Source organism: Fulmarus glacialis, unplaced genomic scaffold (genome assembly GCF_000690835.1).
Source record: "Fulmarus glacialis isolate BGI_N327 unplaced genomic scaffold, ASM69083v1 scaffold29335, whole genome shotgun sequence".
NCBI lineage: Eukaryota > Metazoa > Chordata > Aves > Procellariiformes > Procellariidae > Fulmarus > Fulmarus glacialis.
The window spans coordinates 69,102-89,479 of NW_009212793.1; the positions used below are offsets into that span (position 1 = coordinate 69,102).

The following is a 20,378-nucleotide window of genomic DNA, read 5'->3' on the forward strand; positions in this document are numbered from 1 at the left end:
TAACAAGATTCTTTTGAATACTTTAGTAGCTGAAACAGATTTAGAAAAAAACCAAGGGAATTAATAAATAGGAAATGCAAGCTTGAACATCCTAATTTGAGGGTGTTATATGTAGTTAGCATTGGGTAAATACTTTATTTTCTGAAAAAACACAGTTTGATTATCCCAAATAAAGCCTGCAAAAAATTTTGGCTTAGGCAAATAACAAAAACCAGTTACCCATAGAAACTGAAGAGAGAAGGGACTATGTCTACCTGGAAATTTGCCAAGACATAAGAAATTTGGGTTCAAGTCCATCCTCCTCTTCAAGCATTTCAACTCACTACTTGGGACACACCCTTATTCTTCCTATAAAGGTGTAGCTTTGAGGTGGTTTGCTCTCAAACAATTCCTGGAGCTGTTTCACCTTGCATGGAATATCAGCCAAAGTTCCAATCCTTGCTGAAATGAATGTTTTGAAACAGGAATGATGCATGTCTGTTCCACATGACCATACTCTGCATTTTTTTGGGTATGGCATTATTATAGCATGTGAGAGAAGGATCCAAATGCCTTTTTTTTTTTTTTTTGAGGGGACATTGTGGAAAGAAAGAAACAAACAAAATCTCATAGCACCATGATCTAAAATAAAACATTTCAATCTCCCATACCACATTTCTTGGTACAAGAAAACATAGACCAGGACACACAACAGTGCTTTGCTGTTGAGAGTCATGAAGTATCAGCAATGTTTTCTCAGTGACTCCCCAACAGCATAATTGCAGAGATGTTCACCTTTCCCCAGATATTCTTAGGAAAACATCATTCTCCTGACTACTTTAGAGCCACTATATTTGAAAGACTTGTGTTAACAGAGATGGACAACTTCACATTGTAATTCAACACAAAAAACACAGGTGGGGCATATCAGAGATCACACTCTAACAAGATTCTCCGAGTCTTCAGTCTATGCCTCTTCTTTCATCAGCCAACTGTACAGTTAACATCTCCTCAGATTCTTTCAGAATTAACTAATTCACCTAAATATATTCCTAACTCAAAGCTAGTTCTTTTTATTAACATCAAAAGGCTTTGGATCAGGCCCTATTAAAAAAAAGTCTCCCTACAAGCCTATTGTGCATTTGCTATTAGGTACACAATAGGGCTTCTGTGATTCCTCTCCCTGCCTCACCTATCATTATACATACGTTAGCAGATAACATGTCATTGAAGAGTCATAAATGTCAGTCAGAGAGTCATCCAGAAAAGCTGAAGGAAGGTTTCTTGGTCTGCCAAATAGCAGTTCTGATAAGGCATCACCTGCCCAAGCAGTGCATTCCTACCTCACCACTAACATTTTCTTCCAAATGCACAGATGCCTTGCCACAAATTATTGTGGTTGAAAGGGTTTGAGTTGCAGGGGGAGAGATGGGAAGAGGGAAAAAGGAGCTGTTATTTTAAAACCATTTAAAACTTCTTCTGCCTGCTTCTGCACTTAAAAATTGCTTATGCCTGGAGGTTAGAGAATGGCTGTTCCTAAGCATCTGTTTTCTGACTTTATCTCCACCTCTACCACCCAAAATCATGTTTTTATGGGCTTCAGAGCAGTTATCATCAATTGATAATTTACAACTGCAAAATACACCTTCTCAAATGACACAGTTCTGGTCTTCACAGTAAATCAAGGCCCTACCTGTAAAAGGGCAAAATTTCCCTTACAACCAACTAAAAAGGCAATACAATGTGATACCAGACATATATAATATGCCTGGTAGAAAAAGACAATTGTAATAAAAATATCCAAAGATGAAAACAGAGCCCCTCTAACATCACCTCCCAAAACACTGTTCAGTTATAAGTTTTTTATAGTGTAAATCTTGAAATTAGTCTAAGTTCCACAGGAGACTAAGCAATGCCACTTTTTACATTTCAAACTTTGCATAGCTGGTCGCATCCTTGAAGAGCTACAGATAAGATTTCCCTACCCTTAGACTGCGTAAATCCCTTATATTGTGAATACTCACTAAGTACAAGAAAGTACTCAAAATTCTACAGAATAATTTTTCAAAGTATGACCAATAAAAGCAAACCAGAAAGTTTATAGGCTAAGTCATTTTGAAGATGCAAGAACTTAATATTAGGAAGATTCTTGGAAAGAGGATTTTAGGTTTTTCTAATTATAGAAGGTGAATGGAGAAAAAAAGATATCTTTCCTTGGAAAACATTATCTGAGGAAAAAACAGCACACAGAAGACATGAATGGACCTACATATCCTTGGATAAGTTGATGAGGCATCACAAAGTGGAGGAGTGGGAAGATCAAAACCTACATAGCAATTAATTTTCTTTTTGAAGTGTAATATTGCCAGGAATTCCCTACAGGGGTCTTTATCACTTGACTTGCACTTGTTTACAGGAATCTTGAACAAGAAGGGTTGGGTATAACTCCAAAAGAGACAGGCAGCTTCCAGCGTAAAGGAGGTTGACAGTTGTGTCAGAAATCTGATTTCTGCAGTATTTGTGGACTGACAGTGTCTCATAAGTCAAAGTTGAGTTACTGTACAGTAGAAGCAGTGTGTTAATGGTTTGTTCTGGGAAAGGAATTTGAGCCTTGAAGTACAACATAAGCTATTATACGATCAGCTTAGCCTCATCCAATAGTGCTACCAGTTTGGGGTGCTCATAGAGGGATAATATGGTGATCAGGGCAAATGTGGGGCAGCATTAGAGCAGCATATTGGCAGAAAAATGATAGAGCTGTGGCTGGGTAAAATCTTCATAGGCAAAAGACTGTGAGTCAGAGTAAACTACTTTAATTTCTGAAAATTATTTATAAAGGGTATCTTATCACAAGGCACACCCTTAAAAACATCTGGAAAATATCAGAGTGTGGAAAATCAACAACAGATCAAATAATCATAAATTTCAACTGAAAAATGGAGTGATGGAAGGAGGATTCAGAGAGTTTGCAGTCACTGCTGAATCTTAAATAATGGTATGAGTACCAACAAACAGGAAATGTCTTTGCTCAGGTGCTGAACATCTTTCTCTCCTACTGACGCATATGTGAGTTGAAGATGTGCAGCACATCATGTAACTGGATACTCTAAAACTGGACACTATCTAATCTGCTTTCCACTAGAAAAATATAGTAATTGCAGTGATTCTTTTTCTTTTATGAGAAACAGTTTGTATTTCAGAAATGAAACACGTTTCACTCTTCTAATTACAATAAAGAAACTGAAACTTACTTTAGAAAATACTGATATTCTTAGGACATAACAATATATGCTTACAGGTAGTGTCAATGCTTTTAGAAAAAGATCCACATACCATATATAACAGGATAGCATATCATATTGGGATAGCAATTTTAAAGCTGTGAATGCATGATCCCTATCAGTTCACAGAATCCAGATTCCTTTTCCAACCACCACTCTCCTTTCTGGGAAAAAAAGACAGAGATTACACTGAAATAGGCTCTAAGTTGATTAGATAGAAAACATACTCCAAGAATGGCAGTGTTAATATTGTAGAGAAAGACAGTTAAACTTTCTGTATCTTACTGCATTCGTTCTGGTTCCTAAGACTTACTGTGGGGATGGGGAGCCACCCTTTGGTCGTTATTGTAAATGCAAAATCAATATAATGTACGATGGATGGCTGATGGTTTCTGCCCTCCGAGGAGGACTCTAGGTAACTGCTTATAAATTCATTGGTAATACTGACAGATACTCCAAGGATCGTCTCTGCTTTAACACCATTGACAGTATATATCTTACCTTTCAGGGACGGTAGGGATGAGTAATCTCTGCTTGTGTAGGGCTTTGAGCATGTTACGTGCTAAGTGTTGTCATTACATTCTGTGCCTTCCGTTCCTTATCACATTAGTGATGCAGATCGGTTTCCACAAACTGAATGTCTGTAGCATCATTTCTCACTAAAATGAGGATTAAATGAAACAAAACATTTGTAGCTTCGTAGGATTCTCTTCCAAGAGTCCAAAATTGAATAAATGAAAAGGTTCAACCTGAATTACAAATTACTTTACTTTTTTGTCATGGTGATTGACAGACACAGATGAGTGTGAAAAGCAGACTAACAAATAGAAAAGACCAACAGACTGCTACCATATAATTTCAGCAAAACAGGCTGGATACTGATGTAGAAAGGCAAAATCCTCAAGGAACGGAAAACACAGATATTAAGCCCAAAAAAGGTCAGCCGATGGGGCAGAAAGGGAAACCTATGGAAACCGGCCAGGGAGATTAAACTTAAGCCTCACACAACTCTTATTTCACATTGAAAACCACAAACCATTCCCAGAAAGGCAGAAACTATTATGGTCTCTCTTAGCCTTGATGCAAGCAACCTTCTTATACGATTCTCTATTTTATGAGAAGAGACTAAAGTTCCCAGAGTTTTCCATTTACTCCTCCCTCAGGACTTTGGAGGCTGTTGTTCTCTCTGTTGCTCTTCCTTTCGACTTGGGATCATCCTCTACCATGATCAGCTTTTGCTGGTCAGTATCAAGTGGAATTGGTCCATGAGACAGAGAAGATGAATAGTGGATATGTAAGCACTGGATAACCCAGACACAGCAGAAGTTTTGAATTTGGATACAGACTTGAGAACACCAAGACTAAGAAACTTAGATGAACTACAGGCTATTAGGTACTGAAAAAAAGAGGAAGAAAGAAACAGACTGGAAATAGCCATCAGCTCAAAATAAAGGTAATTAACAGAGACCAAAATGAGATTACTGGCTGCCTTCTATCCTGCTACTTGCCATGAAGCAGTTTTAATAACCAAGTAAACAGTTACAACAATGAGAATATATGTACTTCTTCACATGCTCGAGATGTCTTACGAACACAGTACTACACCAGACAAACCATTTGTGTTCCCACACGATGAACATTCCTACTCACGTGTTACATTTGGGGATGAAGATGCAAGAAGGTGAAGTGATCTCTCCAAGCCCACATGGTAAGTTAGAAGCAATATCAGGATAACACAGGAATTTCCAATTGATCAGACTGCAAGGCCCCTTGGTCTATGCTTGTACCGTTGTCACTCAAAAGAAGCTTATTTGTCCTTAAGTTAACGACCTTTTTCCTCCCACCACCAAAGAGAAGAAAGCACACTGAATCACTGAACAACATTTCCATTGGCTAAAAAGCAGCTTTTTAATTATTCTCTGTTAGTGACTCTCAACCAATTTTCCTTGCCCCAAAGGGCAAAAGCTGCCCAACAGTACCTTATGTGAAATATTAAAGTGATAGAAAGAAAATTAAAAGGGCATGGGACAGTCATTACAGTGTTTGGGTTTTTTTCCTGAGGTATGGGGGCCATCCATATTGCATACTTTTCTGTAGTGAATTTTGTCTAAGAAAATTATATTTTTTTCAACCTGTAGTAATACAGTCCATTTAGATTATTAGAGTCTGGTGCTCCCACTAAACTCAACACCAGTTTTGGTTTGTGATTGTAGTACTGTTAGATGTCAGTATATGAGGAATTTGCACTATGGATTGACAAAAGGGTCTGATTATTTACAGACTGAGCTGTCTTGCTCTTCTACACTTGAGCAGATTCTCCAGATTTTCCACTTTACCACTGGAAGCTGAACCCAACAGGTAGATAAACCCAGTGTGGAAAGGCCTCATGTGAAAAAGAGCGATCACACCTAAAAGACAATGTCATAGCTTTTGGAATGATGACTGCACTAAGAAATGAATGGGTTTGAAAGGACTTGATTAGATATACCACACTTGCAAAACTGGGAGTGATGGGTTTTCACAGTTGATTTGCTAGGCAAGAGAATGCTGCAACTCAGATGCAACTCCCTCCACCAGTATTGATCTGAGTTGACTTTGGATGACTGTAGGATACTGAATCTGGAACTGAAAAGAAATAAAGGAAAGCAGGTAAAATTATGTGACTGAGATAATTTATCACCAGACAGTGACACACTGCTTATATTTATTTTAAAACGCTTCTGGAAGAAGAATCTTATGAAAGTCACCTTATTTCTTCATTGTAGAGGAGCCATTGTTTGGTCTGATACTGCTGTCAGAAGAGAACAGCTGCTCAGCGCATTGTGTTCTCAAAGGAATAATCACAGGCTTAACTCATTAAATTCATGCATACAGCTGAATGGTAGACGCTAGTTTGGGCCTAAGCGTAACATACTCTGCCAGGCTGCAAAAATTCCACCCAAAAGATAAATCTTGATATCTAAAATACCTGTATCCTAAAAGTGTTCAAACCCAGATGCCCTCATTCTGGACCAAAGAGTTTCCTGGGATTTTCCGTTTGGGTTGCTATGCATGATCAGAAGCACCAAAATTATCTAAGCACTGAATGTGTGAGAGGTAATTGGTAAGGCACTTCAAGTCTGATAGCTCTTTTAGTCAGCACTGATTTCATGCAAATCCATGGAGAAGCAGGGAGTTAAAAGAACCTTGAGGGAAACATTGCTGTCTCCTCCTCCTCTGTACAACAGGCGCCTACCTTCAAAAGAGGATTCAGATTCCTGAATTCCAAGTTAAAAAAAGAGACATCTCCACATACTAGGAACCTGTTCAGATGAATTAAATCTCTTGTCTTCTTATGCGGAGAAACAGCTGGTGCAGAACCAGCACCCCTGCAATGTGTTCAGCACATGTCTAATCTGGTTATCTCTTCCCTAAAGGCAGCCGCAGTGAAACCTTCCCATGGTGACTAAGACCTTCTCCTTTTCCTGTCATGAGGACACACATTCCACTCCTGGGCAGGTGCCTTCAGAAGACACTTATGAACTTGTCAGCTACAAAAAGAAAAGGGGCCAATCATGATTATAATTCTCTCAGGCAGTAGGCTGGCACTGGGAAAAGCTCCGAGAGTATCTATTCCTAAATCCCCAAAAGGAGTATTCATGGTGACCATCTTACCATGCTCTTTGTAGAAACTAACAACTTTGGGTGGCAAACTTTAGGTAATCTCTATCAAGCTCCTGGTAACACAAGAAAGAGCCAACATTCATGTGCATCTGCTTTGGGTGGTGTTGGCAGGAAGTCATTTACATGAATTAACCCTTCCATACCAAGTGACGAATGTCCTGGATGACTGTTATCAAGCAGGATGCGCCTGGTGCAGAATCACCATCGCATGTGCTCATGCATATTTTCCTAACATGCAGCTTGTTGCCAACTATAATTTGATCTTTAACACTCAGCACCACAGAATATAACAAGGTAACTAGAACTTAAAACCTTTCTGAAGATGAGCGAACTTCCCCATTTGAATTTACAGTCTTTTTACCTCTATCTTAATGGTAGCAATAAATGCTGCCAGTTTCCATTAAAGAAGCATCTAGTATCCAACCAGCAACCATAAGCCTCTAGGCAACTCCTCCCAGTTCCTGGCAAAGCATTTCATTACATATACTTCAGGGGAAGTTCTTATTTCTTGATGGTACCCCAATTGCTGGCACCTTTGAGAATCTCACTTGTTACCATAAAAGATAAAAATGTGATAGTATAAACAATTTTAACATTGTGCATTTGACAAGACACAGTTTGAGTAAGAACTGCATTTTAAAAGAAATCATTCTCTTTGAGATTTTCCTTAGACTTGTTATTTACTTTATTGAATTATTTCCACTTCTATCATGTATACTCCTGGTATACAATACCTGGTGAAATTTAAATCCAAAATAATGAAATTTTTAAACTGAAATCCTAAAACTGTTTCTGGAAGCACTTCTCTTAACATTGATGTTTGCAACTTTTTTAAAGAACAGAATCGGTATTTTATGCCTACGTCATGCAACCACATTACATTCTGAAACTGGAATTACTTAGAGGGAGCAATGTTTCTTCCAGGAATGATTAATAAGCTGAAAAGAAAAACCTGATGCTGTTACAATTCTCGCATATCAGGCAAATACATAGAACAGATCAGCATGTTTTGTCCAAAGGCTGGAAAGCGTCTTAGTGACTCCCAACTGTCTGTAAATATATTATACTTAAGAAAAACACGGTGCTCCAAGCTTGTAGATAAAGTAATATCCCTACTCAAAATATAGACTCCATCATTGTGGAGAGTGCAAGTCAAGTTAAGACCCGATTTTGATGTGTTCTCTTTGAGGTAGAGCCATTCTTTGGTAGCAATGTTGTAAGACTGCACAGTTAACACGTCCTCACTTTGGCTGGATTTTTGGTTTGGTCCAAGTTCATGAATACAACCCCCTACCAGATATATAGTTTCTTCAACAGAGAGCATCTGTTGTTTGCGAACATGGACATCACAAAGTTCAAAGTTGGTCCAGGAATCAGAAGTGGGACAGTACTGCAAAATGTTCATATTCCTATCTGAAACAGAGGAGAGATATTTACAAATAAATAAATATATTAGAAGGTACTCATGAAGGAGGATAATTCCTCCCTACAAACTGTATCAGCCATTATTGCAGATTGCTAATGTATTACAGTGCAAAAGCATAGCAGACCAGGGAAGAAATATGGATTGAGAACTGCAAGTCTTTGCCCTTGACAATAAAGTTTGAACGTTCTGTTCCTTTGCAGAGGGAAAAATTAAGCTGCTTCTGGCACATTACATGATGCAAATGGTCTGGCAATGCAGATTTTAGCAGGATAATCCCTACCTTTTAACTTATGTTTTTAATTTTGTCTCTGATTGATACGTAAGAATTTTTTATGAAAAGGGAAATGAAGCAATATTCTGCTCTCCAACAGCGATCACAGATGAACCAAATTATCATGAACACAGTATGTTTCATTAATGGTTGTAAAGTGATGATTTATCATCCAAGCTTAACTTTGATACTTTGCATTTCATTCCATAAATCAAAGTTTTATGGAATAAAATTCATAAAGTTAGTTACATTTCAGCAAGTGGCATGGATGACCTAAGGGCACATGTTCAGTTCTCATAAAGACAGAAATATACATTGTCAAAATCGTTTAAGAACCAGGAACTCCATGCTCCAGCATCAGACAGAGGCACGGAAAAAAGCTGAAGCCGTATCTATACTTCAGTTCCAATTCAGTGGATGCATGTGTTTGCAATACTGTTATTCTACAACATTGTTACAATACTACCCTGATTTATGGTGGAGAGCCAAGGCTTTGCTAAATTAACACAGAATGCACAGGACTCGTTAGCTAGTAAATTCAGTTTCAATCTCTGGAGACCTGAGCTTAAATCCAAACTCAAGTGACAAGCGGCAACAGGTTTGCAGCCTCCAGCCTGGTCTTTTAGTAAAATCTGCTCTGTATTACAAGTCTATCCTTCTTGACGATCTCCAGATGAGCTCCCAAGTGGAACAGCAGACAGTGACATACTGACAAGTTATGTAAGGGCACGGGTATAAAGAGCCATAAATATAACTGGATTGTCATGAAAGAAGTGCATTAGCAGCATGATTAGGGAGGTGCTGCTATAGCATTTGTTTGCACTCTGATGACTCTCAGTCATTGTTTATTACTGTACGTTGCCTTCCTGAACACCTAATCCACATGAAATAAAGGAAAAAAGAGGAAAAATATCATGGCAATGCTTTATGAAATTGCTGATCAAAGCTCTACATATAGATGATCTTTGTCTACAAACAATGCATCTTTCTCTGACTCATTAGGGGGGAAAAAATCCCAACGTTTCTAGTAATTAAGTTTCTATGCCTATCTATAGCAGTAATCTTCCCAGGTAAAAAGTGCTATGGTTTGAGAGGGGGCATACGAAATGGAAGTCTATTGTGATATGGCCATCATTTGCTCAGTCCAGAGCCTGGGTCTTCTATATCCACTGAACCAAAAAACCCCCAATACAAAACATGAACCTTACAGTTCCTGGCATGGAGTTTCTATTAGGATCTAGGTTCACAAGTGAGAGCTGAGAACTGGAAGGAGGCTCTTTATTCAAAAGTGTCATTATAATTTACAGTGGGAAATTCCAGATCCTACTATCTTTTGGAAAGTGTAATCTCAGGAGAAGGCTCCACACAGATCAAAAAAAAAAAAAATCCATAAAACCTACCAAAACTACAGTCTTACTGAGGTATATACAGAAATACTAAAAAACCCCCACCATATTAATTGCTGCATGTGTTTTATTTAGTGAATGTAGTGGAAGAGCAAATGAACCTCAGCACCTCTCAGATAGTTGTGCCTTAACACCCTCCAACATCTGCATAACTTGGAAGGTAAATCACCAGTGTAATTGCAGCAATTCTGGTTTCTAAGTCCAATAGCTGTCCTAAGCCAAGGTGTCACAGAAAAACTGATTCTAGACCCTCATTGAGGAAAGGATCTTTATTTATAACAAGCACAGGCATTTGTTGTCCTGAACGGTCTTGGATTTAAACATGCCTAAATGTGCTAGTTATCTATTGCTCACAACTTTATACTGTTTTACTATCCCGTTTCCATTAAGAATGGCCTTTAAGAAAAGACCTAAGAAAAGACCTAGGAAAAGACAAGGCCTGAAGGTCAGTGGCAATCCCCCACGGTGTGGAAGAAGCAAGAGGTAACTCACTGACTATCCTTCTTCAACTGAAACCACAGGTAATAAGTACCGAATAAGGAGCTCGACACAGGGCAGCAATCCTGACTATATACGCTACATGAATGAATTTTAAGGGAATAGGATCTGCACCCTCAACATGCTGATCTTCCTATCCATGACACCAGGTGTCGGCAGCCTGAAGAAAGAACAGCACAAGCACCAGAAAAGGAACCTGCAAAGTGCAGGGTATGTAGGAGAAAAGCTGGCACTCCCGTAGTCTAATAGCGCTATTAACCACATCAGAGCTTTTTCTTCCTATCACTTCTTTCTCTTTCTCTAGATAAAAATGACAAAAACCCTAACTCCGGTCTCTAGAGACAAGTCTCCCCATTACTTTCTGTTTCAGCCCCTTCTCCTTGTTCTCTGCTCTCTTGTCTCAAAGGATGTTTCCCCTTGGGTCTGACTTTTCAGCACAGCAAGTGTTGTGTGCCAGACATCCTTCAGTCCTAGTGCCAGACATCAGGGAGCACAATGCATCCCAACAGATCCTTTAGTGGGGATGACCAGAGGACTGGGACCACAGAGCACACCACAGCATGGCCCTCCATATGGACACAAGCACTCTGATATCTTTTGTTTTCCTCAGTAAAGCCACCAGGTTCTGGGTCAGAATGGACTGGACAAAATGAAGGTTATCATTACCACAAGGACCATGAGAGGTGGAAGTATGTCTTTTATAAACATTATAATGGTTCAGAGCTAAAATCTGCTCAGACACTAGAAGGGACAGCTTGTCCTAATGTCAGTTTAACTTTGATTGCAGTACTCTCTGTAAAAGCTGGTCTCTCTTCTAATTTTATTCTCCATTTGGAAAAAAGTTTAGAAGTACTGTGGTCAAATGAAGTGGGCAAAGGTCTAGAGATCGGAATCTAAATTTAGGAAATCCTGATAAATACTAAACATTTGACATGAAAAAAAATTGACTTCTAGAACTCTGAGAAAATGGTATGCCTCCCAAAAAATGGCACTATGTGCTTAAGGAGTGAACAAATGGGAGCTTTTTTTAAGAGGCTTGCTTTTCCACTGGATAAAGAAAAAGAAATTGTCAGGACAGAATGCAACTTCAAATCCTTCCCTCTGTACAGTATCCTCAGAAAACAGGGCATAGAAAGGAAGTAAGTAAAAAATGTTGGTTCTTGCTTAAGCTTTTGATTAATTATTCAATTAAGTTATTTCAGCACTGAAAATCTTATCTATAGCTTGAATTTGCCTGTGAAACATGGAAATGCTATAGTAAAAGATCATGACATCTATTAATACACGAGAAATACTAATGCAGGCAGATATTTTCTTCATATTTTTCCTTCTGACAGTCTAAAACAGGTATTTAAAAATTAAACAAAGTGTATTTGTTGAGACCTCTCTTTCTACTGTATGATCAAAATCTAAAAAAAAGGAGGGCTAAGTTGGGTGCTGAAAAACCCATCAGTCTGTTCCCTCAGAATAACAGAGCCCCAGGTCCATGTAGGTCCTGGAAAAAAAAAGTATCTGATTCCTGTATGACAGAGCTAATTTTTTTTTTCATTTGTCAATTATTTTCTACCAGTGATTTACTTCTACATGTTTTAATGAGTATTATGCAGCTTTCTACATCAGTTCAAAAGATTTCCTGAAAAAGAGAAGAAAATGATCTGGGCCTCAGAAGCAATCAGGTTTAAAAAAAAAAAAAAAAAAAAAAAAAAAACAAACAAAAAAAAAGTAAAAGCAAGCTTTCTACCTCGAGTAGTGTATCCTCCGATAACGTAGATCTTGCCCTTGCACTCACAAGCTGAGAATTCTGCAAGAGGGTTTGGCATGGATGCTACGAAATTCCACCAGTCGTTTTCTGGGTTATAGCACTCCACGTTGGAAAGGGATTGGCCACCGATGGCATAGAGCTTTCCATTTACAGCCAAAAGCTTAAAATTGGACCTGGAAGAAAAGATTGCAGCATTGAAATAGGTTGAATAGATGTACAGAAAAATACAGAAGAGAAAGTTCTTCCTACCCAGGCTCCAACATATCATCACTTACAACTTGTACCATCTCTTCATATATTACAGCATCTAAACCCTTCTGTGTAAGGCCAAAATTCTGTAATTACACTGTAATTACTTAGGACAGTAACCAGTGACATTCTGGATGTTAATGATGTTGAGGCTGAGACTGATGAATATGTTATTTTGGATTTCAATCTGTCACAGTTTGAGCTCTAAATGTTTAGTTAACTAATGTATTCAGTAGATGTCTCATTTTTACTAGGCTTTTAGTAAAGTACCTTTCGTAGAGAATAATGTATTATATATACAGTCAAGGATATTATTTTAGTTAAAATTGCAGAAATTTCAAACAAGACGTGATGAATGCCTAAGAATGTGTACTCGTCTTAGTCTGTAATATAGAATCTCTTTAATAACCCTAATAAACAGAAATTTAAAGCGGTATACATTGAACCATGTTCTGCAAAAGAATGAATAGAGAACCTCCTGTGCCTTATTCAGCATTAAACTACTAAATACATCCTCTGTCCCGCTGAAGCAAGATTAATGTAAATTAATGTTCCACCCATAGCTGAACAAAATACATTGCACTCCACAGGCAATGCCCTGTTCTTTTATTTCTTACTCTGTTCCATTGTGCTGTTATATTTCACGCATGGCAAAGGGCATGATTCTAATTCCTGAAGCGCAAGAAGCCTTACAGCTTACACTTTTAAGATAATATAGGCAGAAACAAATGGTCTATAGATGTTAGAGGTGTAAGTCTGTAGGAAGAGATTGGCGGGCTCGAAGTTAGAGGGCTTGCATGCTCAGCTATGCCTTCCAGCTATGGAAGCTGGTCTAATAAAAGATGAGCTCTTCCTCTCTTCAGAAACAGTCTCAATGCCTAGAAAGATTGTTCCTTCTCTACTGCTTTTACCATGCAGTATCCCAATTAACTAAATGTGTGAAAGTCACTGGAGAGCACCAGCTCAGCATAAAGCCAAATGGGGAACTGCATTATGTCTGTAAAACTGAAGTGATGCTTTAGACTTGCGTTGGCCTGCTGAGCAGTAAAGTGAGTTTCACTCTGCATGAATCCAAGATTCAAAACTTACCGCTAAGTAGTTTTGCAGGATTTTGTCTGGACAAAATGAACCCTGCCTAGCAGCAGACTGCCCTGCAGTTTCTTTTTATTAAATATATTTGGAAAAAGAATTTGTTTCCAGATGGAATCGTTTTGTTCTTGTCATCCTGATATAGCTTTGGAAACTAAAATGCTCCTTTGAAGGAATTAATTGCTTTTTATTCATTTTTTTTTGCTGACATTTACGATTAGATCACTCTGTTCATCTCCTCTCTACAGCAATTATGTTTTCCATCTTAGAGAATCCAGAATAACATGGCAATCAATAGCAGGTATGAAATGAGGATAATTACTTGCAAAACATTATGATTTTCAAAGCAATGTACCTGTTCTAAAAGTTATGGTGGAAAAAAAAAAATCCACAAATTAACAGAGGGACAAAACCATAAAATGTAAATGCATTTTCTAAGCAATTCTTTAAAATCTAAAGCATGTTAGAAAGTCTGTAACTCTGTGCCTATGATGGAGATGGCGCAGGATTTTTTGCTTGTACAATTAGTTCACACGCACACAGATAGCGTTTCCCTATTCCAAAATCTTCTAGCCACTTTATAAACATGCTAAAACTTCTGCCACAGAGGACATGAATTAACTAAACAAGTGTGTAGAGTCAGAACATTAAAGAATCCAGGTTTCCTAATTCACATGTGCTTCTCTAGTTACCCTCTAATTGTAGCCTCTTGCTATTTTATCTGAATGGAGGTAATTTATACAGTTTTTGCTCGATGGCCTTCATATTACTGAATTGCTTCTTGCAGCATAGGCAAAACTATCCGGTGAAAGACGTACAGCACAACCTCAACTTCAATTATTCTAGAAGGAAGCCATGTACATTTGTGCCAGTCATTTAACCACTTCCAACACATGTTAAAATGGATGATATGCAGTGGAAGTATCTCAGATTTATGGAACACTTTAACTATAAGGTTCATTTTACTCAAAAATAGCCATAAGTATCCGTCAGCACACTTCATATGAAAGTTTGGACAATGGCTCAATATGTCATGAAAAACTTCTGCCATTCACCTTTCCATGCCAATAACAGCAGGTGTTTTTATGGAGAGTGAACATTAGGAAATATTTAGTGTATTTTTATACTCTTTTAATGTGTTGGAGCAGCTGGAAACAAGGAAAGCAAACATTGAGCAACCAGCCAGCTCTCCACAACTAACAACTGTTCCATGGACTACAGCTTGGAAACAACGGAGCTGAACAGTCCGCCAGATTCAACTGCGATATAACTCTACCCACAGCAGTGAGTTATCTAAACTTGGGGGATCAAAAGTACTTTCCAAAGGCCAGGCCTAGTGCATACCCTTCTTGTTGGGACAAGACCGGGTATGAGCTGTCTTCTGATGTCCCTCGTTTCCTCTGAAAGGAATCCCAGGAACACAAGCAAAAGTCAGCTGTGAGGTTTTACCATAGTTCAAAATAAATCATTTTTCATTCAATAAAGACAAGCACAAAGCTCTATATGCAGGAAGGAAGAAAAATTAATGCACAAATGCATAGGATCTGGGGGTCAGCGTGCATAGCTTTCTGAATACAAGACAACATTCAACAACTTGCAAAAAAACCTACATTGTTCTGGATTGCATTAACAGCCATTAGATGTATCTGTAGGACACCACTACAAAAGTGGCTATAAAGAGGACTGCAAGCATTCTTCTTGTTCACTGACAGATATCGTTCATTTAGTATACAACAAGAAAAAGTTAGCATAGATATTAGAGAGGACTTCCTGATCAGAGGGGTAGCTAAACATGGGAACAAGTTACCTGGGAGGAAGGAGGTTGGAATCTACATTGCTGGAGGGTTTCAAGAACAAGTTAGACATGTATTTGCAAGGTAAGCTTGGTCCTGCTGTAGAGCAGGAGGATTGGACTAACCAACCTGTGGTTCCTTCCTGCCAAATGATCAACTTCAACCTTAAAATTTCTCACAAATCAGACGACTTCTTTATTCTAGAGGTAAAGCATTTAGAACAGAGTTGAAGAATCATGAAAGAACAGTTACGAAGGCAATTCCAAAGCATTTTACATTTTTTGCATGAACCACTTTTTTTTTTTTTACATTCCTTATATGAATCTGCAGAGCACACTGCATCCAACCTTTAGCTTTGGAAGCATACGATACATTTGTGATCAATGTGACATGAATATGTATAACTTAAAAATTTTTGAAAAATCTATTTTCCCCCAACACAGAGGAATTTAGAGGGAAAAAAAAAAATTAAAAATGCAAAAAGAGAAGGTCTCATAAACCACTACCATTCCCTAGGAGCATCCTCTCCTATATTCCTGAAAGACTCCTCAGAGTGGCAGCAGTTCAGGCACAGATTGCTCACAAAAACCATGTTCCACGTGCATGTGTATAATCCCAGCCAGGGGCTTACAAGGGTCTTCCAAGCCTGGAAGATTTACCTGCCATGAGTGTTCTGAAGGAAAATAAAAGTGGAATATACAGCTGTAACTGGCACATGCAGTAGAAATCCTATAAGTATATTATTTTTAAATAGCAAATTTCAACTAAGAGTATCAATTTAAGGAAAGATATGGAAAGGTATTGAAAGGCATTACTTGAACAATCCCCAAAGCGCCTTGTTACTTTCCTGTCCCCAAAGACCACAAGTGGTCTTGGGCAACATTTACATGAAGTTTTTTCCACAAAAAAGCCCAGATAGTTCTCTGAAGACACTATTCCAAGTACAGCAATATCTCCAGAATTAAAAGATCTATAAACTGTGATCTGTTATGCACTATTTGTGACCGGCACCAGATTTAGTCCTCAGATGATGAGAAATTCCAGGCTCAGTCACAGGCTTCCTATATGAGCCTGGGCAAACTGTTTTATCTCCCTTTGTGTATGCATAAATAGGGAATAACACTTTCTCAAGCTTATGTGGGCATCACAAGAATAATATACAGGAGTTACCTATTGCGAACAAATTTGAAACTACAGTAATAAGACCTCTACATCTAGAAAGAAAGCTAACAGCTATAACCTAAACCAGAATGACTGCAAAGTATTCATTATACATCTGACAGCTTTTGTCTTCTACTTAGAAGTAAATTGGGACTATTTAATCTATGCATGTGTAAAGAATCCCAGGATACTGGGATTCTATATTATAATGATAGAAATAATTAAAGATAAAAATAGAGTTTACAAGATCTGTTGAGGGCAGAGAACTTCTCATATTAACAGCAAATCAGCACAGTTATTTCCATAACTCCTCAGTCTTCTCTTGAGGCCAACATATGCATCCATTCATACAGGCCAGATCCAGATACTCTTAAAATGTCGTCTGAAATCAAACCAACTTCAATGGGAACTAGAACCCTCCCTCCAGGTACGTAAAAAATTCATCCATGGGATGTAATTATATCAACTGACATAAATTTATTTGGCAGACAGTCTCATGACTGTAATTCCTAAGCAGCACACTGGGCAACTGCCCTGCTTATTTTACTACAGCGTAACAAACTAAAAATACAATGCCGAGCAAAGTGCAGATCTAATTGCAGCCCATCTGTGCGGCAGACAGGCATCAGTGCTGTTCCTGTTAAATGCAAACTCCCCGATCCTAAAAATCTCCCTGCTCTTGGCTTCCATGGCACAGGCCATCCTTTCCGGTGCTCTGGCCGCTAAATGTCAAGCTGGTCATCAAAGAGCTGAAATGTTATGTCAGACAGAAAAAATAATAATTAATAACTTCAGAGTCGAGACTCCTTGAAGATGCTAAAGCCAAAAGCATGTTTTGCGAAGGGGTCAGCAGAGTTTCCATGAAAAAAACTTCCCCTGCTTATCATTCAGAGAGCAACGTACTCACTTGCAACCTTGGAATCTAGAGGCAGACGTAATTCTGGGTTCTTTTTGACCTGAAATAATTACCATGAAATGTAAGAATAGGGACTATTCCAAAAATATCCATTCACATACTACTTTTCTGCCATAAATGGCCAATGTGAAATTCTATGCTAAGGAATACCTTGCTGTCACCTGTGATTGGCTTCAAGATTAAGTTGGTATGGCAGCGCAGTTGAAAATAGTAATATAAGGAGAAAACATCCATGTATTTATTTCAGATATAATGATTATATATCCTAGAAAAAAGGGAAAGTGTGGAGGAAAAAAGGCTGATCTAGAGTTTGAACAGTCAGATCGTAAGATGAAAAAAGGGCTTCGAAAAAGTATTTTTTAAAAAGCCCTAATTTGCCATGCTGCAAAATCATCGCACATAATAACATCTCTCTTGCTATACACATGACACAACCCAATGCCAAAACCTCGAAACTTGATCAGCGTGGGACTTCTATGTTTAAGTTAATTTCCATAGGAGATGCTGTGTGGGCTGACCCCATCATCCTTTCCTACCGAGGCCAATGTGCTCTCAATCATGCTCACGTAGGCAAGACTGCCGAAGCGAGGCCGGCTAAAACATCTCAGTTCCCACAGGCGCCTCGGTGAAGACTGCTTACTGGCTCAGGCTCTAAGAAATACGTCTGCAAGAAAAGGTGTTTGCAGTGTTTAAAAGCTAAATGCTCATTTTACAGATGAAATTTTTCACACCACCGTTTCAAGAAGCCAGAAATACTGAAAAAAATTGTTTCCGATCAAATCCAATAACTGATTATGGAGGTAATCATTTCAGTGAAATTCTCACAAAAACTCAGGAAGTGAAAAAAAAAAAAAAAAAAGAGTGAAATGGGAAAGAACTAATTTTAGGTCAAACTCCTGTTTTGAGGAGTTTTAGCTGTTAAGAGCTAAATAGAGACTGGAATAGAAACTGCAGTTTAACTACCCAGATACTACCCAAAGCATTTATGCCAATGATTGGGATTTCTGGGTGCTCCTTGAATTTACTGGATGGAGAAGAGAATTTCCTTTCTACAGTGAATTTTGGCCTCCTTAATTGTTACAGAGAAGATAAAAATTTAAACGCTTTTTCTAAAATGGAAACAATGAGGAAGTTCACTTTGGATAACAGAAACATTTTGTTTCAATGAAGTAAAAGGCTTTGTTTTGTTAACTCTGCAGTGTGATTAAGGTAGAGCAGCCACAACCTTGGACAGGGAGATGGCCTCCCTTCTTGCGTCTCCCTCAAGGCTAGCTCCCTATTATTCTTTCAAACGTAACTTATACAAGTGTTTCTGAATACTAACTTAAACATAAATGTCAAGCAAACAATTCAAAAGGATAAAGGAAAAGCAAAATTGTCAAAATGATGAATGTTTCCCAGACCAAAATATTCTTGCAAAGCGAGAAATTTCTCACAATCTTCCTGACACTTTTCTGGTAAATATTTCACTGAAATGCAGGCCTACAAAACATTCAGATTTTTATGAAAGTACAAACCAATAAAAAACTGTTCCAATTAAAATTTTTCAGCAACCTCTAGCTCTGACAGACTGTACTAAGATCCCCATAAAAAGCAGTAAAAATTCTTGTCACGTACAATACTGGAATTAAAATATACCACAAAGAAAGCAAGAGAAGAATTTTATCTTTTTTTTTTTTTTTTTTTTTTAAATCTTTGTTATTTTAGGGAGAATTTCTGCTACCAGCAGAGACCGGCTCCTTGTATACTGCAATTTAAATGAAAAGTGGGAGCCCACCACCATTTCACACTGAGGTGAATGATCACACATGATGGAGAGCTGTAGCACAACCCTCCTCTGCTGACGCCTAGCTCATGTTCTCCCACAGCTGAGGTCTTAACCACCAGCATTTATGCAACAAAGTCCCATCCTCCTCATCCTTCCCTTGCCACAGCAGCTCCCCGCGCCAAGCAGGAGAGAGGCAGCAGCATTGTGCTGTGGTGGGATGACTGTTGCCGCTAAAGACAAGGTTTGCCAGGCCTATCTGGTGGCATGCTGCCAACCCATCGCCAAGCGCTGCGATCCTTCCCACCACATGATGCAAGAGACACGGGTGATTCACGGCACAGAGACAGGTCTGGATCACTTCTCGTAACGTTGAGTCGAGTCACGTGACTCAACAGGGTCTATTTTGACAATATACATGGACACACGTGTATTTCAGAGAGCGGGGGTTACCTCTTCTGGTTCATTGAAGCCAGCTGACTCCATTCGTTTAGGCAAGGGTTGTAACAATGGGCAGCCGAAATCTCCTGGCTGGTGATCCTGTAGCCCCCAACGATGAACAGGTAGTTGTCCAGCATCGCCGACCCGTAGCCTCGGACGTTCACCAGATCAGGGGGCAGATTGTTGGCCAGGGGCAGCCACCTCTGCGCTTCCTCATCATACCTCAGCATAGACCAGGGGACTTCCACCTGAGGGTGACAGCCTGGAGGGAGGCCCAGGGGGGAGGCACCCATGAAGTCCCCGATAGCCACGAGGGTGGCGGTGCCCCTCATCCGCCTCTCCTTCAAGTGCTGCTGGAGAGCGTGGGGCAGGAGGAGATGTGGCCGTGCATCGGGCCTCCGCAGCACCTGATGGTAATGGGTGGCCATGAAGTCTAGACAGGCATCGTGCAAGTCCTGGAGACCGTAGACCTGAGCCAGGCGGTGCAGCTCGAAGCAGTTGCCCAGCCTCACCTGGGAGAGGAGCAGGCGGAGCAAGGGGGTGACTTGCAGGTAGGAAGCGGCCTCCACCAGCTCCTCCAGCAAAGGGGGCTCCTCATCGCCCCCCTCCTCCTGCTCCAGCCTGGCCAGGCAGGAGTTGTTGATGAAGTCCAGCACCAGCTCCAGCCCCAGGGCGCTC

At 39.3% G+C, this 20,378-nt stretch overlaps 1 protein-coding gene across 1 annotated transcript; it reads right to left on the reverse strand.

Moving 5' to 3' along the window:
- Positions 1 to 7,884: 7,884 nt before the first annotated feature.
- On the reverse strand, positions 7,885 to 20,374 carry KLHL42 (kelch-like family member 42; the record flags this gene model as incomplete). Its single annotated transcript, XM_009577999.1, has 3 exons — positions 7,885 to 8,336; positions 12,266 to 12,459; positions 19,713 to 20,374. Coding segments are annotated over 3 exons (1,308 nt in total), but the record flags the coding sequence as incomplete, so codon positions are not given.
- Positions 20,375 to 20,378: the final 4 nt, after the last annotated feature.